This window comes from Lepidochelys kempii, chromosome 5, assembly GCF_965140285.1.
Source record: "Lepidochelys kempii isolate rLepKem1 chromosome 5, rLepKem1.hap1, whole genome shotgun sequence".
Taxonomy (NCBI): Eukaryota; Metazoa; Chordata; order Testudines; family Cheloniidae; genus Lepidochelys; species Lepidochelys kempii.
This window is the reverse complement of record NC_136384.1, coordinates 34,384,418-34,409,454: the sequence shown is the minus strand read 5'-3', so window position 1 is coordinate 34,409,454 and position 25,037 is coordinate 34,384,418. Positions and strand designations below refer to the sequence as shown.

Below are 25,037 nucleotides of genomic sequence, written 5' to 3'. Positions count from 1 at the left end.
TATATAAAATATTGCTTACAGTAGTAATAGATCCTCTCCATCCTTAATGTTTAGACTTCAAATGTTTATAGACTAATATCTCTTCATGTTCTGTTTATCTCCTCCTGAATCAGCCCACACAGGCGCCCTTGCTCACCAATAGTTTTTGGTAGTCACATTTAAGCTCCCACTAGTTTTGTCAGTCTTTCTGGTAATGCAGCACCCAGAATCAGTCATGATGAGGTCTCACTGTAGCAGTAAGGAAAGTATTCTTTTCCAGCTCTTTTGATCTGATACCTTTGCATGTTCAGGTCTAAATTGTATTGCCCTTTCTTTGTTACCCTGTCACATTGCAATACCCATGTATAACTTGTTCTCTACTGTCAGTGTTAGTTCTTCTTATATTACTGCTTTCTGGGTTTCTTCCTCACATTGTAAGGTGAGTTTTAGATGATTCTCCATGCCCCCACATTGAATCTCACTTCATTTTCTGCTTCTATTTCGAATCTTAGTAGGTCCCTTTGTAAAATTTTCCTGTTCTGACTAGTGTCCACAATTCTTCTATCATATTCCAGTTACATTCATGGAGATATTTAATGAGACCAGATTTAGTAGCAATCCCTGCTGTAGTCTGTTAGAGATGTCTCTTCTCCTGGCCGAATGAAATCCTGCCTAAGAAAATACAAGATATATCCTGTGGCTTAATCTAAGTGGGAAACTTTCCTAAATTAAACCTTCTACTGTTCCTCTTTTCCCCTTAGAACACACTCAGAGGATTTCTTTAGGTCCCTTTTTCGTAGACTCAGTGAGTTGTTCTACATTTAGTTCTGTTTTGTGTTGCCCAGTAGTGTCGAGTGGAGGAAACACTCTATAGCTCATCTGTTCCTATCTTGTAACTATTATGGTGGAGTCATTTAGAGGATTTCTTGTATCAGCCATTTTTACTTTTGTCAGCCCATAGTTTAAATGATCTCCCATAGCCTTTTGAGACCTTCTCGCTTGCAACAAGTAGGGGCACGCTTTTCCTGTTAGGTTTGTTGATTTCCTAATCTGCTGTTCCATTTCTTTCAGCTAATCTTTGGTTGAATTTATTTCAGCTTCTTAAATTAAATTTTCTTTCTTTCAGTCTGCGTGGTTTGCAAAAATTACATTTTGCATTTGGTCTCTCTGTTGAGTTTTACCACATAGAGAATGGGTTTTAGAGTAGCATACTGTCACGGTTCCTCCCCCACTCTGAACTCTAGGGTACAGATGTGGGGACCTGCATGAAAACCTCCTAAGCTTATCTTTACCAGCTTAGGTCAAAACTTCCCCAAGGTACAAAATATTACACCTTGGACTGGCCGCTACCACCACCAAACTAATACTGGTTACTGGGGAAGAGCTGTTTGGACGCGTCCTTCCCCCCAAAATACTTCCCAAAACCTTGCACCCCACTTCCTGGACAAGGTTTGGTAAAAAGCCTCACCAATTTGCATAGGTGACCACAGACCCAAACCCTTGGATCTGAGAACAATGAAAAAGCATTCAGTGTTTTACAAGAAGACTTTTAATAAAAAATAGAAGTAAATAGAAATAAAGAAATCCCCCCTGTAAAATCAGGATGGTAGATATCTTACAGGGTAATTAGATTCAAAAACATAGAGAACCCCTCTAGGCAAAACCTTAAGTTACAAAAAAGATACACAGACAGAAATAGTTATTCTATTCAGCACAATTCTTTTCTCAGCCATTTAAAGAAATCATAATCTAACACATACCTAGCTAGATTACTTACTAAAAGTTCTAAGACTCCATTCCTGTTCTGTCCCCGGCCAAGAGGACTACAGACAGACACAGACCCTTTGTTTCTCTCCCTCCTCCCAGCTTTTGAAAGTATCTTGTCTCCTCATTGGTCATTTTGGTCAGGTGCCAGCGAGGTTACCTTTAGCTTCTTAACCCTTTACAGGTGAGAGGAGCTTTCCCCTGGCCAGGAGGGATTTCAAAGGGGTTTACCCTTCCCTTTATATTTATGACACATACTTTTAACCAAGAACTTTTTCCTAGCTCTTAAACGTGAATGAGAAGCTGTTGCTGCCCTAGAACTGTGTGAAGTACCGTAACAGGTTGTCTTCATACTTTCTCTTCATCTAATACACCAGGCTTGGATTTGTGGCTGCACTTAAAATGTGTTCTCCAGTTTGAAAGTTATTGGTTTGAGAGTGATTTTCTATAAACATAACTGGGAATACAGGTAGAGCAGTAGAAACTCTCAAACCAGTAGTAAGTTAAGTGCATCCACTGTACAACGAGCTGAAATATGTGGTTTGTTTTTCTTTTTCTCTTCCTTAGCAACTGATGGTTACTGGCATACACTATATTTTAGACATGACCTTCCTTTCCCTCATCATTTGTTTGGCCTGAACTTTTTAGTGGTAGCACATTGTCCTGGATGCACACATTTCTGAGACTAGCTTCTTTTTTTTTCGGTCATATATACTTGCATATCTAATATTATACACAACATGTACGTCAAATACAGCTAGGCAAGGGCTTACTTGCACATGAGCAGTTTTCTGCGGGAGGGGAGAAGAAAATACGCAATTGTATTTGGAATACATACACTCAACACTAATTAGAAAAATCAAAGGGCACTAAGTGTGTATATGGTTCCTTCTGGCTTCTGCGATCCCATGTGAGCTTTCAATTACTGTATCATAGGGTCATAATTACTGTTGTAGAACATGAGTAATTATTCTGTTGTGCTGAACTAAAGAAAACATAGTGTTCTGTAGCCCACCTTGTAACACACATGAATCATGATGGAGAAGCTTATTTTGGCTAAGCTCAGAACCTGCAAAATGATGGCTTTTAGCAAGCCTGTAAGCTGTAGGCTATTGTTAAAAAAAAATCTGTACATGTCTTTCATCTTAACTAGAAATGACAAGTGGTGCCACATCTCTTAACTTTTGCACATTTATAGTCCTAAATGGTATTTCTGATGCTTTGTCTAGTATTTCCCATCAATTCTTAGTTTTTATTTCAATATAATTATACGTTTGATTTTTTTTTTTGATGTGACAAAATTGTGTATTCAGAGGCTTTCAATTATCTTTCTGAAACATTAGTCTTAAATACAGTCGGTTTGGTACAGGGATGGACTGACGACCAGTAAAAATCTTCTGTGCACTAATTAAAAATAGTAAGCATACGGGGGGGGGAGAGGAGAGAGTAATAAATACTCTGGTGAAGTGTGGTCTGCCAGTTGTTCTCCCCTGGTGATATATTTTTTTGGATAGGGAGGATATATGTAATTTGGTGGAGTTTGGGGTTTTCACAAGACACTGAGGCTCCAATTCTGCAAAGCATTTAAGAACATGCTTAAGTTCATATGCATGTGCTTAAATGCTTTGCTGAACTGGGGCCTTAATAACTTACCAGGGTTGGTTTAGCAATATACAGAGAAAGCAGGGGGTGGGAGTGGGAAATACATTTCTCCAGAAGCTGGGAGCTCTTTCTTCCCATCCTCACTTTGAATTGAACACTTGAACATAGAGAAATTAATGCTTGCTTGCTTGTGCCTTCAGATTGTAAGATTTTTCTAGCAGAGCCTTTATTTTTTTTGTTTGGCACAGTATACAATACCTATTGTACTTCAGCATTTATATTTGATGTTCCATAGACGTACGTGATATAGTTAAACATTGCATGAATTTTATTATGATAAACAGCTTAGTTTACTGTCTTCCTTCATTTTGTTCTTCCTTCTCTTCCTTAACCTCACTTTATTTTTGTCTTGTTTTTTTCCCCTCTTCCTCTTCCTTTTCTTATATTGTAGTCTGTCTCTTTCATGTTTTCTCTTATTTCTCATTTTTTCTTCCAATATGATCAAGACCCTTTGTGTTTTTGCAAACTTATGTAGGGTTATCATATCGACTGAACTCATTTTCTGTAAACTTGGCTTGTTTTGAAGATCTCATTGAGTTTTAGTCAGCTTAGCCTGGTTACTGCACTGTGCTATACTTTAATGCAGTGCTTCTCAAGCTATCTGATGTGGGGGACTGGCATTTTTTTCCCCCCAATGTGTGCGCAGACCGGCAGCTGGTGGCTCGCGGACCGGCACTGGTCCACGGATCACCACTTTGAGTAACACTGCTTTAATGTTATGCAAGTTTGGTATAAGAAAGCCATTTGCATCGTGTTGCCTTAAGTGACAAAATATAAAGGGAGATCATATTTTAACATACAAGCACAAGGGGACAGAATTAAGGATGAGCTTTCATCCTTAACTCTGTTTTCTGAATATTTTGTGTGTGCGTGCACGTGCAAGAGAGAGAATAACTAAGCATGAAATTCCCTGCTTCTGTTAGTACAACAAAAGAAACAGACAGGAGATGAGTCCAGAACAAAGCAGAAATAATGGAATATTTCATCCCCAAAAGGAGAGTGAAATGAGAAGTACGAGTAGGCGAAGAAAGACTGCATGGCCTAAGGCAGTGCAGCATGTTGGCGAGAAAGTAATAGTTCAGGGACGTCTGCTGCCCAGAGCTGTGATCTCCGAGCAGCCCACATGTAAAAAACGTTTGGCCACTCCTGCTACAGACACAATATTTAATGCTTTCCCCAGAAGAAATCTCACTAGGATTCTTTTAAAGGGCCACTGTTGAGAGGATTTTCAGCTCAAATAGTGATCCACCTAAAACTGTAATAATCTGGTTGGGGTGGAAATTCCTAGGTGCAAGTCTTACTGGCTGCTATTTCCCCATAACTCTTGCACATGATCACCAAAAACAGTAGTAAAAAAAAAAATAATAGTGGTGCTTAATTTTGTACATTTTTCTGCAACCGCAATTATTTCCAGTTGAGTGGGTAAATATGCACATTTCTTCAAGATACAATTTTACTTTAGTTTCAACTCACGTTTCCTTTAATTTTTTTTCTAATACATCACCCACCCACCACCACACATGAATACACAGATCTTTGAGTGTGATATACTCTCAAAGCATGGACATTTACAGTAAATCTGTAACTCTCCTTTAAATATCTCATGTACACAGGATTCTCATTCTAGGGCCTCTCCTCCCCACTGCGAGATGGGCCAAACTCGGAGATTGGGATCCTCTGAGTTCTGGCAGTTGGGCTGGAAGCAGGAGTCCCCTCCCCTTTATTCTATTCCAACTGTTGCTGCCTCACTTACCTCAGCCAGTCCATGAATGTTCAGGAAGGAGGAGCTTTTTATGTCAGTTGTTCACAAGGATAAATGTGAATCCTTCAGAAATTCTTTCCATAGTTGGCACTCTTGGAGATGGCAATAATCTATGCCCTAAAGAGAAGAGAGAGCCAAACTCTGAGGCGGTGGGCTCATAGGAATCCTATGTGATATCTGTCATCCTGCTTCTTTCAAAGTAAGTAATTTACTCTTTCACTTGCCAATTACTCAAGGATCTTCCACTGTTCAGAGACATGGGTGTTACTGGCCTGAGACTGCAAATACTATTGTCCATTAATCGTAATTATATGGCGTAGCTGTGGTTTACTTGGTCTGATATTGGATGCATCTGCTGCCTCAGTTTCCCCATTTCTCAGCCTCAGTTTCCCAGGTTGAGAAGAGACTGTGGTTCTTTTAGCCTGAAGTCTTTAGTGCTTTTCAGGCTCCAGGATGACTTAGCTCTTGACCTGTGTTCACATCTTCTGGAGTAAAATATAATCTAATGGCAATACAAATAAACAGTTTTCCACCCCAGATTCTTCCAGGACAAAGCCCTTCTTCTTCTGAGGGTCTGGGTTTATCAACCTTTAGTTTTTAGCTCTTTTTGTTGAGCTCAGATTCCCACTCTCTTGGATTCTACTCAACATTCCTTCTTCTCTTTGTAAACAGAGGTGGATGCAGCAACTCCAAACGAGGTGATATAAGGGGATGCACGTGCTCCTTCTACTACAGGTTTCTGACCAAAGGACCCTATGTGATTTGGTTGTTTTGCCCTTAGCCAACTTAGTTCTTGCCTGGGCCTCTTCCTATGTAAGCTTACCTCTGGCATCTCCTTTGTCTCTTCTTTATGCCTGAATACAGGCTGCCCTTACATAGAATCATAGAATATCAGGGTTGGAAGGGACCTCAGGAGGTCATCTAGTCCAACCCCCTGCTCAAAGCAGGACCAATCCTCAATTAAATCATCCCAGCCAGGGCTTTGTCAAGCCTGACCTTAAAAACTGCTAAGGAAGGAGATTCTACCAGCTCCCTAGGTAACACATTCCAATATTTCACCAGCCTCCTAGTGAAAGTTTTTCCTAATATCCAACCTAAACCTCCCCCACTGCAACTTGAGACCATTACTCCTTGTCCTGTCCTCTTCTACCACTGAGAATAGTCTAGAACCATCCTCTTTGGAACCACCTCTCAGGTAGTTGAAAGCAGCTATCAAATCCCCCCTCATTCTTCTCTTCTGCAGACTAAACAATCCCAGTTCCCTCAGCCTCTCCTCATAAGTCATGTGCTCCAGACCCCTAATCATTTTTGTTGCCCTCCGCTGGACTCCTTCCAATTTTTCCACATCCTTCTTGTCGTGTGAGGCCCAAAACTGGACACAGTACTCCAGATGAGGCCTCACCAATGTCGAATAGAGGGGACGATCACGTCCCTTGATCTGCTGGCTATGCCCCTACTTATACATCCCAAAATGCCATTGGCCTTCTTGGCAACAAGGGCACACTGACTCATATCCAACTTCTTGTCCACTGTCACCCGTAGGTCCTTTTCCGCAGAACTGCTACCTAGCCATTCAGTCCCTAGTCTGTAGCTGTGCATTGGGTTCTTCCGTCCTAAGTGCAGGGCCCTGCACTTATCCTTGTTGAACCTCATCAGATTTCTTTTGGCCCAATCCTCCAATTTGTCTAGGTCCCTCTGTATCCTATCCCTGCCCTCCAGCATATCTACCACTCCTCCTAGTTTAGTATCGTCCGCAAATTTGCTGAGTGTGCAATCCACACCATCCTCCAGATCATTTATGAAGATATTGAACAAAACCGGCCCCAGGACCGACCCTTGGGGCACTCCACTTGATACCGGCTGCCAACTAGGCATGGAGCCATTGATCACTACCCGTTGAGCCCGACAATCTAGCCAACTTTCTACCCACCTTATGGTGCATTCATCCAGCCCATACTTCTTTAACTTGCTGACAAGAATACTGTGGGAGACTGTGTCAAAAGCTTTCCTAAAGACAAGAAACAATACATCCACTGCTTTCCCTTCATCCACAGAACAAGTAATCTCATCACAGAAGGCGATTAGATTAGTCAGGCATGACCTTCCCTTGGTGAATCCATGCTGACTGTTCCTGATCACTTTCCTCTCGTGTAAGTGCTTCAGGATTGATTCCTTGAGGACCTGCTCCATGATTTTTCCGGGGACTGAGGTAAGGCTGACTGGCCTGTAGTTCCCAGGATCCTCCTCCTTCCCTTTTTTAAAGATTGGCACTACATTAGCCTTTTTCCAGTCATCCGGGACTTCCCCTGTTCGCCACGAGTTTTCAAAGATAACGGCCAATGGCTCTGCAATCACAGCCGCCAATTCCTTTAGCACTCTCAGATGCAACGCGTCCGGCCCCATGGATTTGTGCACGTCCAGCTTTTCTAATTAGTCCCAAACCACCTCTTTCTCCACAGAGGGCTGGCCACCTACTCCCCATGCTGTGCTGCCCAGTGCAGCAGTCTGGGAGCTGACCTTGTTCGTGAAGACAGAGGCAAAAAAAGCATTGAGTACATTAGCTTTTTCCACATCCTCTGTCACTAGGTTGCCTCCCTCATTCAGTAAGGGGCCCACACTTTCCTTGGCTTTCTTCTTGTTGCCAACATACCTGAAGAAACCCTTCTTGTTACTCTTAACATCTCTTGCTAGCTGCAGCTCCAGGTGTGATTTGGCCCTCCTGATTTCATTCCTACATGCCCGAGCAATATTTTTATACTCTTCCCTGGTCATTTGTCCAATCTTCCACTTCTTGTAAGCTTCTTTTTTATGTTTAAGATCCGCAAGGATTTCACCGTTAAGCCAAGCTGGTCGCCTGCCATATTTATTATTCTTTCGACACATCGGGATGGTTTGTCCCTGTAACCTCAACAGGGATTCCTTGAAATACAGCCAGCTCTGCTGGACTCCTTTCCCCTTCATGTTATTCCCCCAGGGGATCCTACCCATCAGTTCCCTGAGGGATTCCTGAAGTCCAGGGTCCGTATTTTGCTGCTTACCTTTCTTCCCTTTGTCAGGATCCTGAACTCAACCAACTCATGGTCACTGCCTCCCAGATTCCCATCCTACATCTTCCAGCCAGCCTTGTTTCAGCCACATTCTCCCCCAGGACATGACTCATGTTCTGAGAGGTAACCTAGTAGCAAGTGAGGCTGAACTCAGACTCCATTGGAAGGGCCAGCCCACCTTGTGACACCTGGTGACACTGCAGGGCAGCGTGAAGGGAATGATGCGTATTCATTTCTTAACAGTTTTGGATTTTAAGTTTAACCTTAACTCTGAATTTCCTGGGTTTATAATGCTTGTGTCTGGGATAATTGCAACATCCCTGTAATGTATTTTACCCTAAGTTATTGACCAATACTCTCAACATTAACTCCATATTAATGTAGTTTTTATCTAGGAATTACAATACAGGGGTGATTGTGTATGAGAAACTGTTCAGGGGTTTTCGGTATTACCATATGACCTGTTGCATTGTGGCTATCACCTTGGATTTCTCATCAGTTGAAGAAAATTGAAAATGGCTCACATCGTTTCCATGGCTCCATTTGAAACTTTAAAGCTGTGGTATTATGTGTGCTGAAGTAGGAATCTGATACTTATAAAAATGGATTTTTAAGAACTTTATATGTTACAGCTTTTAAATTGAAGTAGTGTATGAGAGACTTTCCTTTCACCAGAGCAAGTGCCAAAGAGTGCCGTGTAGTGCAATACTCATGAGTCCAGTACTATTCTGAAACAATGGCAACACCTGTGCTACAAACACCTTGGAAGACTGGGATAGGTGATGACAGAGTTTAGCCATTGCTCATAATTCTTGTACCTTCTTAGCTTTAGGGAAGCTATGAAGGCTGGGAAGCCTAAAACTAGCTCCTACCAGCTGTGTGTTTGTGGGCTCATGCACATAGTACTTCCTAATGTCCCTGTAGTCTTGGTTTTAGTAAACAGCCAGGAAAATGAAATATAGCAGATTCTTGAATATTTCACTACCTTGTCTACTGATGAGAAGTAGAGCTGAAGACCTTTGTTTAAAACAAATTAAAAACATCTTTAATGCAATTGTTGAAAGTGTGTGTACTTCTCATGCTAGTTAAATTCAGGACTGTTGATCTGATCAGTGCCCATTTGTCACTTCGTTTAATTGTTGATTTTTGACAGTTAATAATATTCTAGAGTCTAAAACTGGTCCCACAAAGTAAGGCTTATGCAATGTCCTTGTGAATGTTGGCATACTTGCCCAGAAGGTTGAGTTTGAGGACCATAAGAGGGGGAGTTCCAAGAGTGGGGCTGACAGTGCAACTCACTATTAGGACAGGGATTGCTGCTTTGTTAGTGTTCCCTGCCCTCTGCTATTCTCTGGAAAAGGTTCAGAAAAGGGCAGCAAAAATTATTAGAGGTCTGGTACAGCTTCTGTATGAGCAGCGATTAATAAGACTGGGAATTCTCAGTTTGGAAAAGAGACGACTAAAGGGGTGATATGATAGAGGTCTATAAAATCCTGTCTGGGTGTGGAGAAAGTAAATAAGGAAGTGTTTTTTACCCCTTCTCATAACACAAGAACTAAGGGTCACCAAATGAAATTAATAGGCAGCAGATTTAAAACAAATGGAAGTATTTTTTCACACAACGCACAGTCAACCTGCAGAACTCTCTGCCAGAGAACGTTGTGAAGGCCAAGACTATAACAGGGTTCAAAAAAGAACTAGATAAATTCATGGAGGATGGGTCCATCAATGGCTATTAGCCAGAATGGGCAGGGATGGTGTCCCTAGCCTCTGTTTGCCAGAAGCTGGGAATGGGTGACAGGGCATGGATCACTTGATGATTACCTGTTCTGCTCAGTCCCTCTGGGGCACCTGGCATTGGCCACTGTCGGAAGACTGGATCCTTGGCTAGATGGATCTTTGGTCTGACCCAGTATGGCCGTTCTTAGAGGATGTTAAATATCTCATAGCAGTTTCTGAAAAGAGTAGGAGACTGTCAGTGTCCTGGGAAGAACAATATCAAATATATAGTAAAATTTCAGTTGTGGTGCTTTTTTTTTGTTTTTTGTTTTGTTTTTGCAGTAGCTCGTTAATAATAGTTAAATTCTGGACTGTTGATCTTATCAGTGTCCATTTGTCACTTTGTTTAATTGTTGATTTTTTGACAGTTAATATTCTAGAGTCTAAAACTGGTCCTACAAAGTAAGGCTTATGCAATTTCCTTGTGAATGTGGGCACACTCGCCCAGAAGGTTGAATATGAGGATCATAAGAGGGGGAGGTTCCAAGAGTGGGACTGACAGTGCAACTCACTATTAGGACAGGGATTGCTGCTCTGTTAGTGTGCCCTGTTAGTCATGTTTTTTAATACACTCCATGAGATCTCTGAATATGTAGTATGGTTTTAAATATTGCTTTTCGTTTGGGGCAATAAATGTGTCCAAAGATGTTTTGTAGAGCGCAGTGTACACTTGTAATATCTACAGTAATTGTTGTTAACATGATCTTAAAATGCTTTACAATGTAATAAATCAGACCCAGGATTGCAAGGGATATGTATATAGATAAGATAAACTATTATTGCATTCCAAAACACCACATACACACCTTTAAATATTAGAATGCATTTTATTGACATAGGAATAACAACCTCATTGAGTGCATTAAAAACATCATTCAGCTACAGTTCTGATTGTAGATTTTTCTTGGGGCAACAAGAAGCTATGTGAGCTGATGGGCCTGTAAGAGTAACAAAAGATAAAATTAAATGCTGTTGTAAAAGTTCTGCACTCACAACAGTCTTAAAGTTCAATTGGCTAAATTATTAACGAGCTACTTCACGTACACGTACATACACACACCCCTGAAATTTTACTGTATACTTGATATCTTTCTAACAAGCACACAAATGTTTCTTATCAAGAGTTTTTTAACAAAAAATTGGGCAATTTTTCCTCTTTCCTTTACACATGGATGTGACTTAAGTGTTATTTTTTTATTAATGTGACATCTTTTGGGCCCACACCTGTGAAAAAGAAAAAAAAATATATATTTTTTTAAACTTAAAAGCCTTATGACAACTAGGTGGGAGGTAACAGAAATGAGATATTTAGGGATGACTCAAGTTAAAGACCCTGTCTGCACTAAGAAAATGTCCTGTGATTGACAGTGAGATATTAACCATTTGCTTTTTTTCTTCAATCCCCCACTCAGTCCACCAAAACAGGGTTGAAAATGAAATGGCTAATTTTGACTGGACTTTCTCTGACCTGTGCTGATTGCTCCAATCCTCCCTCATGGTCTCTTCTCAGCATCACTCCATGTCTGCCCTTTTTATTTTTTTCCCCTGCCTTGTTCCCTTCACTCTTTTCCTTCAATGACTGATTTCCCATCTCTTTTCTTTCTGTTTACCTTACACCCTCCTAAAGGCGGGGAAGAAATCATGGAACAAACATGCCCTCACATTGTTTACTCTGCTTGTGTGTTCTATTCCTTCCTTCACCCTATGCCTGTCTTGTCTATTTGGGCTGTGAGCGCTTTGGAGCAGGAGACTGTCTTTCTGTTCTGTGCCTAGCACAATGGGGTTCTGGTCCATGACTGGGACTCATAGGTGTTATGATAATACAAATAATAATAAATATGGCTTCCAGAGCTGTGAGGTCTGATCTCTGTAATGAATATTCAAATGGTGTGGCCCATTTGCATTAATAGCCAAACAATTTTCTACCCCTGCAGAGTGGGAAGACAATGGTGGTTGCCCAGCATTGTTAAAGGATAACTTTCTTAGTGTGAATGGCTATAGTTGGGTTTAAAATGTGTCTTGCTTATAAAACTATTGGCTAGTGAGATGGGTAAATATAGATTACTAAGCAATGGAAGTCTTAAAAACTGTTTTATATAATCTTTAAATGTGTTACTGATGGTAGCACCGGAAACATTTTGCCTGTAGTACAGAGTTGTGGGAAGAAGCTGATTTGTTTTTAAACTTGGCCAATGATAAAAAGTATGTGTAGCCTTTTAAATTGTGGAAATATTTTCAGGCCAACACATTAAATGGTTTAAGAACTTATTCCTTTTATGTCAACAAAATAAAATATTACATTCAATATGCAAGAAAATTCACTATTTATAAGATAAGAAAATAACAAACATATTGCAGTAAAGCCTATATTCTTTCTAAATACAAAAATTGATATTTTCTCTATTTAACTACATTAATTGTAAGTGAATATTTTTGGGCAAATCATATATTTGCACTTTGGCTTTTATAAAGGGAATAAAGAAGCTATGTTGACTAATGTGTGGAAAATGGCTTTGGAGGAAAAAAAATGAGTTTGTTTGATGTTGAATCTCAAGTTTCATATAAAACTTGCTTGGTTCACAAATAAGTCAGGGGTTTTCCTGTCACCATTGCGTACTCTGCCTGGAATCTGAAAGTCAGCATGGATTCTTCCTATTTTGTGTGCCATTGTTGTTTTGTTTATGAAGATTGTTTCTTTAGACTGGCTGGTGTAAGGGAACAAACCAATAAGACTGCAGAATGAAACATTTTGCTTTGGAATTGTGTATATTTGCAGTGTGTTAATCTTTATGCAGGCATAGACAAGAAAAAATATGTAACAAGACTGATACTGTCAAATCCTGCCCTCAGACAGACCTATTATCTACCACTCAAATAGGGACACATGGATATGAAAATTCAAGCCTTGATGTGTTTAAAATAAGAGGTTGAATGTTATGCATATTGTTTTCAAAAGAACCATTAAAATGTTAACATTCCTCCAGATTAAATTCATTATCAATAATATATCATTTAATCCAAAATAATCCCATTATAAATGTAGCATCATAGTAAACTGGCTGTGTGTTCATGTCTCCCTCTAGTTGGTGTCCTGTAATGTCCTCGCTTGCTATTTACAAGTACTGCTACTTTAGCTAGGTGGTAGACTCACATTTCTGGTGCTGAAGCTGCTGGATTTGATACCTAGTGATGGATTTTATCGTGTGCGTGCGTGTGTGTGTTTCAAATATGTAGCCAGTCATGAATTGTCTATCACTTGCTACAGCTACTTTGTGCCCTACTCTTGGGGGGTAGTTGATACTGATGAGTGCTTGCTGAGAGAATGCTTTGTTTTGGGCAATGCATTTTATAGACTTAACTAAAATGTGGTGATTGTTCATACTTGAATATAAATATTATGCAGAAGCCTTTAGCACTGGTTTTGTCAGAATGGCGATCTTTTGAATGGTTTGTAAAGATTTTACCTGTAATGCATATATAAAGGTCTAAAGTACTAATTAAATTGCTGCACTGGCTCTTAAGAGGCATGTATGTTGCTAGCAGGAAGACCTAGTTTAGGCAGTATAGTTCTTCATGCAGTGACACAATGATTAATTTACACCTCTCTATTGTATAGTGCGGTGAACAAGGTGTAATTTGCTCCTAAAATGTGTACATTAGTAAACCTACATAGTGTGTTTGTTTTAACTGTTATAAAAGATATCCTGAAAGCCAGTTCAAGCTGACTGTAAACTGGACGGCATCCCCTTGAAAGTACAAGTAGGGGAATATTGGAGAGGGGATGAAGACAATGGCGCCAAAAGATTTCCCGAGGCTGCGACAGTTTGGCAAGTAGCAGCTCTAAAACTGCTTGCTAGTTGGGCCAGGTATGGCATTAGGTACAAATGTGGCTACCACTTGCATCTCCTGCTGACTCTAATGATGGCAGCAAACATGGTTGGACAAATATTTGAATAGCATCCACACTTATCTCATTAAGTGTGCATTTTTTAATGATATTCAGGAAATTAAATCAGATTGCCCATCCCATGCATATCAGATCTAGGTGAAAAATTAATACACTAATGCTTTCTTAAAAATCTGTTTTTTTAGACTCCGGTTGGGCTAATCATAGTGTAGTAAATGCTGATTGTACCAGGACATTTAGAAAAAAGACTGTTTTGCTTGTCTTTGTTGCCTTTAATTTTGTGAACTGGAATTTTTAAATTTTGTTATAGAATATGAGAAGTCTTTTTTTGTTTTTCCTGGCAGTGTTTTAAAGCGCTTTGCTGCAAGGGACCACCACCTCCACGACCTGAATATGACTTGGTTTGTATAGGTCTCACTGGTTCTGGCAAGACAAGTCTACTGTCACAGCTTTGCAGTGAAAGCCCAGAGAATATAGTGTCTACAACAGGTATGATGCTGCTGTCAGGAATATTTTTTTCAACCAAAAGTAATGTTTCTAATACTTTAGATGATTGTCAGTTAAATTACACATTAGGTTTATTCCTTATAATAATAATAATAATAATAACTAATAAAATACCCGCCCTCCAATTCATCTCATATATTTGTTTCTCTATTAATAATTCAAATGCACATGATGGAAAAGGAATATGGGAACTAAATAACTAATATGTAAAATAAAGCTAATCCTTGATACTTTTGTAGCCCAGAAATTTTGAATTTACAGTAACAATTTTTTAAAGTTTGATTCCTAATATATTTATATCAGTTATCCAAATAGAACATATTTATTCCCTTGGCCACTTCCTAGTTAGTTCCATGTTCGTTGTACTACTGTGTGGGGTGTGTGTATAGTTTGAAAAGTGAGTGTGTGTGTGTGTTATATTTTGTTTAAAGATGAATGGCTACACTAACTGGGTTAGGTTTAAAGTATGTGCTGAAGGCTGTGTAGATCTTCAGCATAGTAATTCATTTTTAAAATAATCTTTTTAACAGTGTTTTGAACTGCGTCATTAACGAAGGTGCAAAGGCAGCTTATTCTCGCAAAATTTAGTGATATTCTTTCCTGGGGAATTTTCACAAAAACATGTACAATCTTGTGCATTTTAAAAGAGAGAGAGCTCTCCAGTAACATGGGTGGTGTATCTAAATTGTTAATTTCTAAAAGTCCTACCCCCTGTGGATTTTTCCATAGACACCAAAAAGGGAAGAAAGAAACCTTTGAAGTCTTATTCCTTAAGGGGCTTTGCTACATAGGCACAAAGTGGGGGGAAAAGGTGATAGTAAATGGGGTGAGATGAGGAAACTAGAGGATACACATTAGGATTTAGGTCCTTCCAAAATCAGTCAGTGCAGCACTGTGGAATGTGTAAGTAACCAAAAGGAAACTTCATCAATGGTCAGTGTTTGTTTTTGGTCATAATCCTTTCTCTTTGGTCAGTGGAGGAGAGGAATTGAGCTGGGGCAGGTTTAGATCAGAGATAAATTCTACAAAAAACAACAGGGTGAAAGAAAAGAGTTAAATATAAACAGACATAACTAAAACTTATAAATGTATCTATGCCAATGCAAGAAGCTTAAAAACAAACATAGGAGAACCAGGATGCCTGTCAATAAGAGATGATTGTGACACACTATGCATTAATGAAAAATGGTGAAATGACAAAAACAAATACCTGGGTATAAAATTAATAAGGAGAGATTAGGTCATAGAGGAGGAAGAACAATCTTGTGATGTGATGTTTTTCTAGATATGTGACCCGAGTGATTGAGTACAGTTCATTTGTTAGTGTAATAGGGAGGGTGTGTGTGGCAGTGTTTGTGTGAGAAGTTGGTGTATGTAGGTATGTAAGTTTACACTGTGTTTCATATATGTGGTTTTGAGTTTTGCATTCTTGTCCATGAGCAGCCTTAACTGGTTTTCATGGTGTGCTCAATATCCTCATATTTTAATAATTTAAATAAAATAGAATGGTAAGAAATTTAAAACTGATTCAAGGTAATACTGTTTCTTACACACTGTGTACTTAACCTGTGGAATTCATTGCCATTACAGTTATATCATAGGTTTCAGAGTATAGACTTTAAAGGGATAAAACCCTCCTGATTCAGGGCATAAACCAACATCCAGCTCCTCAGTTAGGAAGAAACTTGCTGTGTGGGAAGATTATTCCATAAGTGATCTCTGCAGGGTTTCTTGCATCTTTCTCTGAAGCATCTGTTATTGGCCAGTGTCTGAACCAGAGTACCGGAAGTGACCGGACTGTCCTGGTATGTCAGTTCTTCTGTTCTGTTCAGCAAGAAATACAGTGCTGGATTGGCAAACCTGGGCATCCCTCAGAATTGTACCTGACCAAACCCCTTCAAAGATATTGCATGTGTAAACATGTTGATACTGTGTGTGCTATACTAAAGTTAGGAGCCCCAAACTCCCCTTCCCCAGCTTCCTGAAGGGGTGGGGGTGCTTTCCTTTAAATCCCCTTCCAATCAATTTTATCCAATCAGTGTCCCTTCCATAACAAGTACCTGCACTGGATATCTGCTATATTAACCTAACCTCCCTGACCTGCTGTGTGGGAGGTGAAGAAACCCTCTCCACCTAGGCCTATTTGGTGATGAGGGAAAAATTCCTTCCCAGCCCCCAAGGAAAAAGGGCAACTAGCATAATGCCCACATTAGATCTTAAAGAAACTCAATTCTACTCTGATTCCATAAATGGGAGGGTGGGTGTTTGTCCTGCCTCAGTGTGTTGCATTTCAGGGTCCATGACTGAGGTGTCCCTCAATATCCAGGGCCACTCTCTGTAAAAGTCCTTTGTCTTAGATCGCAGCCTTCCAATTGCTGCACCTATAGCTTGAATACTGTGCCTGTTTCGCCAGTTTTGGTTGCGGTTTAGCTGCAGCAACATTGGGCTGTGATCCAGTTTCCATGGGAATCTTGGCCACAGCCATCCTGGGCCGTGCCTCAGTTTCCCCACATTTGATTCTCAATATCTGCTGGGACCTTGGCCATAACAACCCTGATCTGTACCTTTCCCCCCCAGTGTTGGTCCTCAATTTACGCTGGAATCTTAGCTTCAGACGCCCTGAACTGTGCCTCAGTTTTTCCAAATTTCGTTGCCAGTTTCGACTGGAGTATTGGCTGCAGCTGCCCTGAGCTGTGCCTCAGTTTCCCCAATTTCTGTTACCTACAGAGGTGCTCGCTATACATATGCCCCCCTCACAAAGGGAACTCTATCAATGGTCTGTGGCCCCATCCCTAAGTTCCTTCTGCGAGATGGATCAAAGGTGTTTGGTCTGTAACATTCTGCCTGCTGGGGAGACCCATTGCTCTGCTGTGACCTGGTCCCAGAACTCTGCAAAGCTTATAGAATGCCAATGCTGTTGCTTATGTACCCTTCAGTGTCTGGACTCTAGGATTTGGGGAATCCCTGTAAGAAATTCCAAACTGTGGGAATGTCCCTGTATCTCCCCTATTCTCCTTCCTGCCCCTCACAGCTCTGTGGTGGTGAGAGTCCACCCATCTGCCCACCCCCTTGTAAGAGGGAACACACAACTCTTTGGTGAGTAGAGGGTGCTGCCATACTAGCTGTAACACTGGACAGCCTTCCTCCCATCCTACGTGCACTTGCTCTGCAGTGGGATGAGAGCTCAGGCAGCCTCTCTGTTCCCCATTGTGCCCCCCCTTGCTGTGGACGACACCAATTCATTATTCTGTGTTAAGGGGGCCTAGTCCAGCCTCCTCTGCAAGGCACCACCTGGCTTTTCTCCTCTGGCTCAAACTGTTGCTACTCCAAGCTTCCTCCAAACCCCCATATGTTTCCCTGGCTGCCCTTCCCCACTGCACATGATCCTGCATATGAACTGGGAGTGAGGTGGGAGAGAAGGAGTTCAGTTTGGTCCTCAAACCCCAGGCTCCTACAGGGTCCACTCACCCAGCGCTGGCCAAGGAAAAGCCTTCTTTGGGTCCTATGGTGCCTCCCACCGCTGCTGCCACCCTTTCTGCATTTTTGAGATCCTGGGGTGACTTCGCCCTGTCCTCACTGAGGCCCTACTGGTCACCGTGAGACTCCTGGAAACCCCCAACAGTGTATAGTGCTCCTCTGCTGCTGCTTAGTAATTGGTGGGAGACAGATGTTTTCCCCCCTTATTAACTAGGGGCAAGAAGATGCTCTAAGCAAACTAGGCACCTGCCTAGAGCAGCAGATTGTGCCGAGGTGCCAGGGGCAGCTGGGCCTAACCGGACTGGTGCTTGGGACCCAGTGTGCTGGGTTGGAATGCCACTCATTGACACCTGGAGCAGCTTCAGGTGTGTTGCTTCTTCCTATGCATCTGGGATCTTGTTCTGTTTATAGTTTATAAAGGGCTAATAAATGATTAATCAATATTTTAATATTAAGGTTAATAAATGGTTACAGATTTAGTCCAATCGGTCAACAGGTTGGTTATATCCATGGCTTATAAACATACATAACACCTACTGAAGTGTTTAACCATCTAGAGTACATACTACTCATGTGTGTAACAGGGTTGTAATGTCTACTACATAATTTATATCCCTTCATCAACCTTAATATTAAGAGTGACCAAGAAAAGCATACTTAAGTAAAACAACGTATGCAGTTCAATTTATTTTCCCAGTCTCTTTCTATGTTAAAAATCCTAGAATGGTTACCTCCTATTATTAATAATGCAAAACTTCAGTTTCAGTATTAAAAAAAAAAAAAAAATTGAATGGGGATTGCCAAAAAACATGCGTATTCTATCAATTTCTATTTTTTGGACTTACATTCCCACACCACTTTTAAGTAAGAATGTGGGAGATGGGGGTAATGCTTTGTTGCACGAGTTATTAGCAGAATGGAGTGTCTGTGGCTAAGCTAATAAAATCCCTATTTATAGAAAGGTTATATTGGCAAGATAATAGGTAGGGCCCTACCAAATTCACAGCCATGAAAAATGTGTCAGACTGTGAAATTTGATCTCCCCCGTGAAATCTGGCTATTGTAGGGGAAACCAGATTTCACACAGCGGGGCGCCCGGAGAACGGCATCTGCTGGCCAGGAGCCCAGCTCTGAAGGTAACGCCGCCACCAGCAGCGTACAGAAGTGAGGGTGGCATGGTATGGGGAGGTCGTCATTTTCTGCGGGGGGAGAAGGGTCAACCTTACAGGTGGGCAACTGCCCAGGGCCCCGTGGTCAGGGGTCACCGTGATAACCCCCCTGCCCTTTTCCTACAGCCAACCCAAGGTCTCTTGAACTCCCAAGTGCTGGACCTGGAGCTGGGGAGAGGCAGGCCTGGGAGTCCCCTGGCCAGGGGCTCCTACTTTGCACCAGACTCCAGTTGCTAATCCCAGATGGGCTGGGGAGGGACGGGACTTCCTCTTTCCCTGCACGGGCTGCTCCTAGGGCTGGATCAGACCCACCTCCAGGAACCTCCCGGCTGCAGGAAGCTTTGCATCTGCTGGGTCGGAGCTCAGCTCAGAAAGCATCGCTGCGGCAGCAGCAGTGCAGAATTGAGGGTGTCTTGGTATGGTATTGCCACCTTTACTTCTGCGCGGCTGCTGGCAGTGGTGCTGCCTTCAGAGCTGGGCACCTGGCCGGCAGCTGCCCTCTGAAGGTAGTAGTGCAGAAGCAAGGGTGGCAATACTGAGACGTGCCCCCCCCCCCTCTCCGGGGACCACCTTTTGGCTTGTGACCCCCATGGTTACAACACTGTGAAATTTCAGATTTAAATATCTGAAACCATGAAATTTACCATTTTTAAAACCCTGTGAAATTAACCAAAATGGATCCTGAATTTGGTAGGGCCCTCCTTATAGGTCTACTTGTATTAATTGATTTGCTTCTATGCAATCTATATTTAATGTGACTGAGTAGCCTATCTCAAACCACAGTGAATATAATAGTTTTAATGGATACAGTCTATTTCAAAATACCTTACCAAATAAGTTACTAACACTTTTTGTTTCTAATTTTAGGTTTTAGCATAAAAGCAGTGCCATTCCAGAATGCCGTCTTGAATGTAAAAGAACTTGGAGGTATAACACTTTTATCACTTGCATATCTGATTGGTATTTTACTTTCATTTCACTGTATAAAGGTACAGTATCTAAGCCCCACAGTAGAACACCACTAATTGATTACTTCACTATAGGCACACTAAATAGGGAGTTTGTAAAAGATAGGGGCTCTGGAATATTTAAGATTTCTGCTTGTTTTGTCACATAATTATTTTAAATGTCAGAATAATGAAAAATTTGTGACTGAAATTCATTTATACATTGGATTATATCAAAGCATCACAACTTGAGGAATGTGCAAGCAATTCATAAAATAAATTGGATTATACTGCATGGCATGTCTTTTAATCTCTTGAACCCTAAGGATGAGTGTACATGATATAAATATAATAAATTTAGGGCCAAATTGTAGCCTTGCTAGAGTGACAACACAGATCAAAGGTACTCTCTTATCCCCATTACTAGTTACCTGCATCACAGATGATGACGTGTAAGAGGAAGCATTTGTTGCATTTGAGCCTCTTGCATTTGAGCCTCTACTCTAGAAATGGTCCTCTCCTTGAGGTGTAAAACATTTCAGGAGTAGCCAATTTCCAAAGGATTAAGGGGACACAGATGACTTGAAATCCAGTCAATTAAAAAAAAAAATAGTTTGAATCAGGTAAGTTACTTGCCCACTAATCCCCCTGCCAACTTTGGTTGTACATTTTCCTATTTTTAAAAAAGTTTCTCTCCCTAGTTTGTCTATTACAGGGTCAGTTTGACTAACAAACGTCTAAGTTGATGGCTTGGCTGGCCAACAGGTAGCTGTATTAATAAAATAAAATGAGAAGATTTTTCTGTTGGGGGAAAAAAATTCTGGTCTTTCCCCTGAACTTCTACTTATAGTCTGTATCTTTTTTTTCCCCCTTCACTCCCATAGGTACATAAATACAGTAGCAAATTGACTTTTAGGGATTAATCTTTCAACAAGGCTTAAACTTACTTGTCTTAAAGACTGTCATGGAAAAATTAGATGACTTCTAGAGGGAAGTCTTTCATTGTACAAAATCAGATCCATGGTTCCTTCCTAGTTTAACTTATTGTTGAGGAAGCTCTGAGATAAACACTTATTAAACTTAAAGTAGCCCCTCTTTGTTACTGTAGGCCCAGATGTTGTAGACCAGGGGTGGGAAAAGTACAGACCGCTTCCGGCCCACCAGCTGTTTTAATCCAGCACTCGAGCCCCCGCTGGGAAGTGGGGTTTGGAGCTTGCTCCGCTCCAGACGGGGAGCAGGGTTGGGGGCCACTCCGCGTGGCTCCCAGAAGCAGCGGCATGTCCCTGCTTCGGTTCCTACGCATAGGAGCAGCCGGGGGCTCTGCATGCTGCCCCCACCCCAAGCGTTGCCCCCGCAGGTCCCATTGACCAGGAACTGTGACCAGTGGGAGCTGCAGGGGCAGTGTCTGTGGACGGGGCAGTGAACAGGAGAGCCGCCTGGCCATGCCTCCATGTAGGAGCTGGAATGGGGGGGACATGCTGCTGCTTCTGGGTTTTGCTTGAGGTAAGTGCTGCCTGGACCCTGCACCCTGAGCCACCTCGCCTGCACCCCAACCCCTTGCTCCAGCCCTGATTCCCCGCCCGCCCTCCAAACTCCTCGGTCCCATCCTGGAGCACCCTTCTGCACCCCAGACCCCTCCCATCCTCAGCCCCACCACAGAGCTCACAGCCCCAGCTGGAACCCTCCCCCTCATCCCCCATGCCCTGACCCCTTGCCCCAGCTCTGATCCCCGTCCCAGCCCAACCCTTCTGCACCCCCAAGCCCCTCATCTTCAGCCCCACTCCATTCCCCATACCCCCATTCCCCATCCTCTGTCCCAGCCTGGGGCTCCCTCCTGCACCCTGAACTCCTCATTTCTGGCTCCACCCCAGAGCCTGAGCCCCCAGCCAGAGCCCTCACCCCCTCCCGCACTCCAACCCCAATTTTGTGAGCATTCGTGGCCTGCCATACAATGTCTATTTCTAGATATGGCCCTTGGGCCAAAAAGTTTGTCCACGCCTGTTGTAGACGCTGATGGTCTTGCCTTGGTCATCCATTCCAAAAGGGAGGCTGCAACCTCCTTTAGCGTTTGGAGCATAGCATAGGGATTATGACTAAGGGTCACGGTTATATTTAGTAGAAGTCACGGACAGGTCGTGGCAATAAAGAAAAATTCACGGAAGCCTGCGACCTGTCCCTGACTTTTACTAAAAATACCTGGGGGGTGCGGGGGGGGGGGGGTCAGAGAAGGGACAAACAGAGTGCTGCCAGGGCTTGCAGCTGACCCAACTCCAGCCGCTGCTCTGGCGGGCTGGAGACCACTGTTCTGATGGCCCCGGGCTGGCCCAGAAGAAGTCAGAGGTCCCAGAAAGTCATGGAATCAATGACCTCTATGACAGAATTGTAGGCTTAATTATGACACATTTGTCTATGAATTTATATTGTACTTGTCACCATGGTGCCTGAGTGACATCTGAGTTCTATTCAGCTGTGCAATTCTTTCCCAATGTCACAAAGTAAAGTCACTTGGGGCCAAATTTTGGAGTCTAAATGCAGTCAGTTAAAGCTAGATGGCAGGTAGCTAGATACTGATTTAGACTCAAGGCCTCCAGTGCCCAGTCTGATGGTTGGGTATTTTTAATATTTTTCCAAGTGTGAGGGATGTTTTCTGTTGGATTAGGGTGAAGATTCTTTTAAGAGGTGGTAGGGCTTTTTGGAGGGCTGAAAAGTGAAGACCTCACTTGGAAAGAGATGCAGGGCAGCTGTTACATATGTTTATATTTTGTGTAGAAGCACTGTGAAGACTGCAACACCTTTGACTTGATTGCAGCACATCAGCATGTTGATCCTGTCAGGCAGTGTTGTCCCCTGATATTTCCCCCCTTTCTCTGTTTGTGGAGGAGAATTGCTGAATATAATAGACCACATCATTTCTGTACTGGTATAAACAGTGTACAGAAATAGGTCTTACCAGTTTAGTTTTCGTAACTTTTCTCTTTCTCTGCTAAACTTTGTTCTGGAATTTCTGCTGTTGATGTTGAGGGAGAGGGGCCTGTATTAGGTTAGTTTTGTAAGATTCTCTTCCCCCCCACCCCCCATCCCAAACACTAATATGTTGTGGCTGAGTTTTGTTTTCTGTACTATAGCAGTCTTGTCTGGCCAGTTGATGTTGAGAATCTGGAGAGGCTGAAAGGAATCGGTCTTCAAAGGTTCACTATTCATTGCTGCATGTCAGTCAAAAGGGAAAAGTTCCGTTTAGATTTTAATTTGTGATGTACTCAATTAATTTAAAAATTGCCTTGCAAACTTAGCCTTTGGAAACTTGTAAGCCTTGTCTAGTTGCCTGAGCACAATGAAGTTTTATTTCAAATACTTTAAGGACTGACTGTTAAAACTCATACTTTTTTTAGATTTCTTCTTTCAGCAGCCAAGCAGTTATGTGAAACAGATGCTGATTGTGTACTATTCCTTTTGTTTGGCTGAAGGAATACTCCTCCTTGTAGTGGAAGGTGGTGCATGTTTGTACCATTCTAGTTACCTCCTGGAGCTTCTAATACAGCCAGGTTTGTGCTTCTCTGTTTCTATAGAATTATACAAAAAAATTTCATTTATAGGTTATAGAAAAAACAGCCACTTTCATATTGTCTGCTGCTGGTCTCATTAACTCCATCATTCTTTAGTATTTGTTTGGGACAGAGAGCGAAGCTTGCTGTGCTCTCTTGCAGACATTTGCCTTTTATCAAACACTGTTTTAGATTCTTAAAAACTGCAAAAAAGTGAATTAACATGTTAAATTTTCTGATTACTTGACTCATGGAATATCCTGACCTCTTGCATCATTTAACTGAACAGATTATTTTTTGTATTTTTAAACAATACTAACTTGGTACATTGAATCTGGTTTTGAATCTAATTTCTGAAATATTAGAAGTTTTGCTTAAAAAAATAAGATTTTGAATCAGTAAGAAAAATCTCTGTGGAGACTTTAAAATCACAAATACTTAAATACTTGAAATAATTGAAAAGCTGTTCTTCCTTCATTTGCCTGCCAAGTCCAGTGTCCAGAGTTAAGTTTCCCTTTTGACATAGCAGTTGTGTAATTTCTTTTCTTCTTAAGTTGCAAGACATTAAGTTTTGAATTTGATAAATAAATCAGAGAATCTGTTTCTTTGATTAGGCTACTCAGGAGGTTTGGCATTCATTAACCCAGATGCCCCAAAAGTGTACTTTTACCGTGCAGATATAAATAGCCCCCTCTCACTTAACTCAGGTACACCATGAAATGGAGGAGTTGGAGGTCCAGCAAAGCCCTAGCATGGTATTGTAAGCAGGAACTGCACCTGATTCAATATAAAATGTGGGAGATGAGAGAATGGGGGGAGAGAAGAGACTGGAAAAATGGCAAGGGCAGAAGCTGACTTTGGCTGTTTAAAATTTTAATTAATGTATTTAGTGCTGGTGAATTCCCTGGGTAAACTGAGCTCCTTGGTTTATCCACAGTACAGATACTACAGGGCAGCACCAATGCCAAGCTTCTTCATGTTGTCTGACCAAGAAGCCTTATTCATAATCTTGAGAGACCACCTCTGGAGTGATGATAGTTCAGTCAGTGTGCTCCTTTGGTTGCTGGCTTCATGATATTTACAAAATCAGTGCTAGTTATTGGTGGTACCTGAGACGTGGATACTTACTGGGAACTAAATCAAGACCATAAACACACTTCAGAATAATCACATCAAATAACATTCACATCCATATAGTCATGTAATTTTAGAGACAGACAGGAATCTAATTTGGTCTTTTAATCCACCATTCTGTAAATGGAGGGTTGAAAACTGTGGTGAAATATTTGTAACTTCCAGACTGGGATGGATTTGCAGGATTAATTAGAGATGGAAAGATCTAGGTTTTATTATCAAATTCCTCTTGATTGCCCAATTGAGGCTGGAGGAGGTTTTCTCTACTGGCAAATTCTAAGCCTCTTCCAGCAATGGTCCACCCAAGCCCTGCACCATTTCTCTGGAGTTCTGCTCCTTGCTTCATCAGTATGTGTTTCAG

The 25,037-nt window shown here is 41.6% G+C and overlaps 1 protein-coding gene across 9 annotated transcripts in view; it reads left to right on the top strand.

Annotated features, from left to right (window-relative positions):
• Window positions 1-25,037, top strand: part of ARL15 (ARF like GTPase 15) — a 338,161-nt gene that overhangs the window by 115,955 nt on the left and 197,169 nt on the right. For 8 of the 9 annotated variants that reach the window (XR_013635766.1, XM_078852759.1, XM_078852760.1 and 5 more), the window contains 3 exons: window positions 14,245-14,389; window positions 19,921-19,980; window positions 23,465-23,542. Coding sequence is in view for 8 of the 9 variants with exons in the window: in XM_078852759.1 (XP_078708885.1) it covers window positions 14,245-14,389; window positions 19,921-19,980; window positions 23,465-23,542 (283 nt within the window). In the remaining variant the exon portion in view is untranslated. The remainder of the gene's footprint in view (window positions 1-14,244; window positions 14,390-19,920; window positions 19,981-23,464; window positions 23,543-25,037) is intronic. The other variant, XM_078852766.1, reaches the window with a different exon arrangement.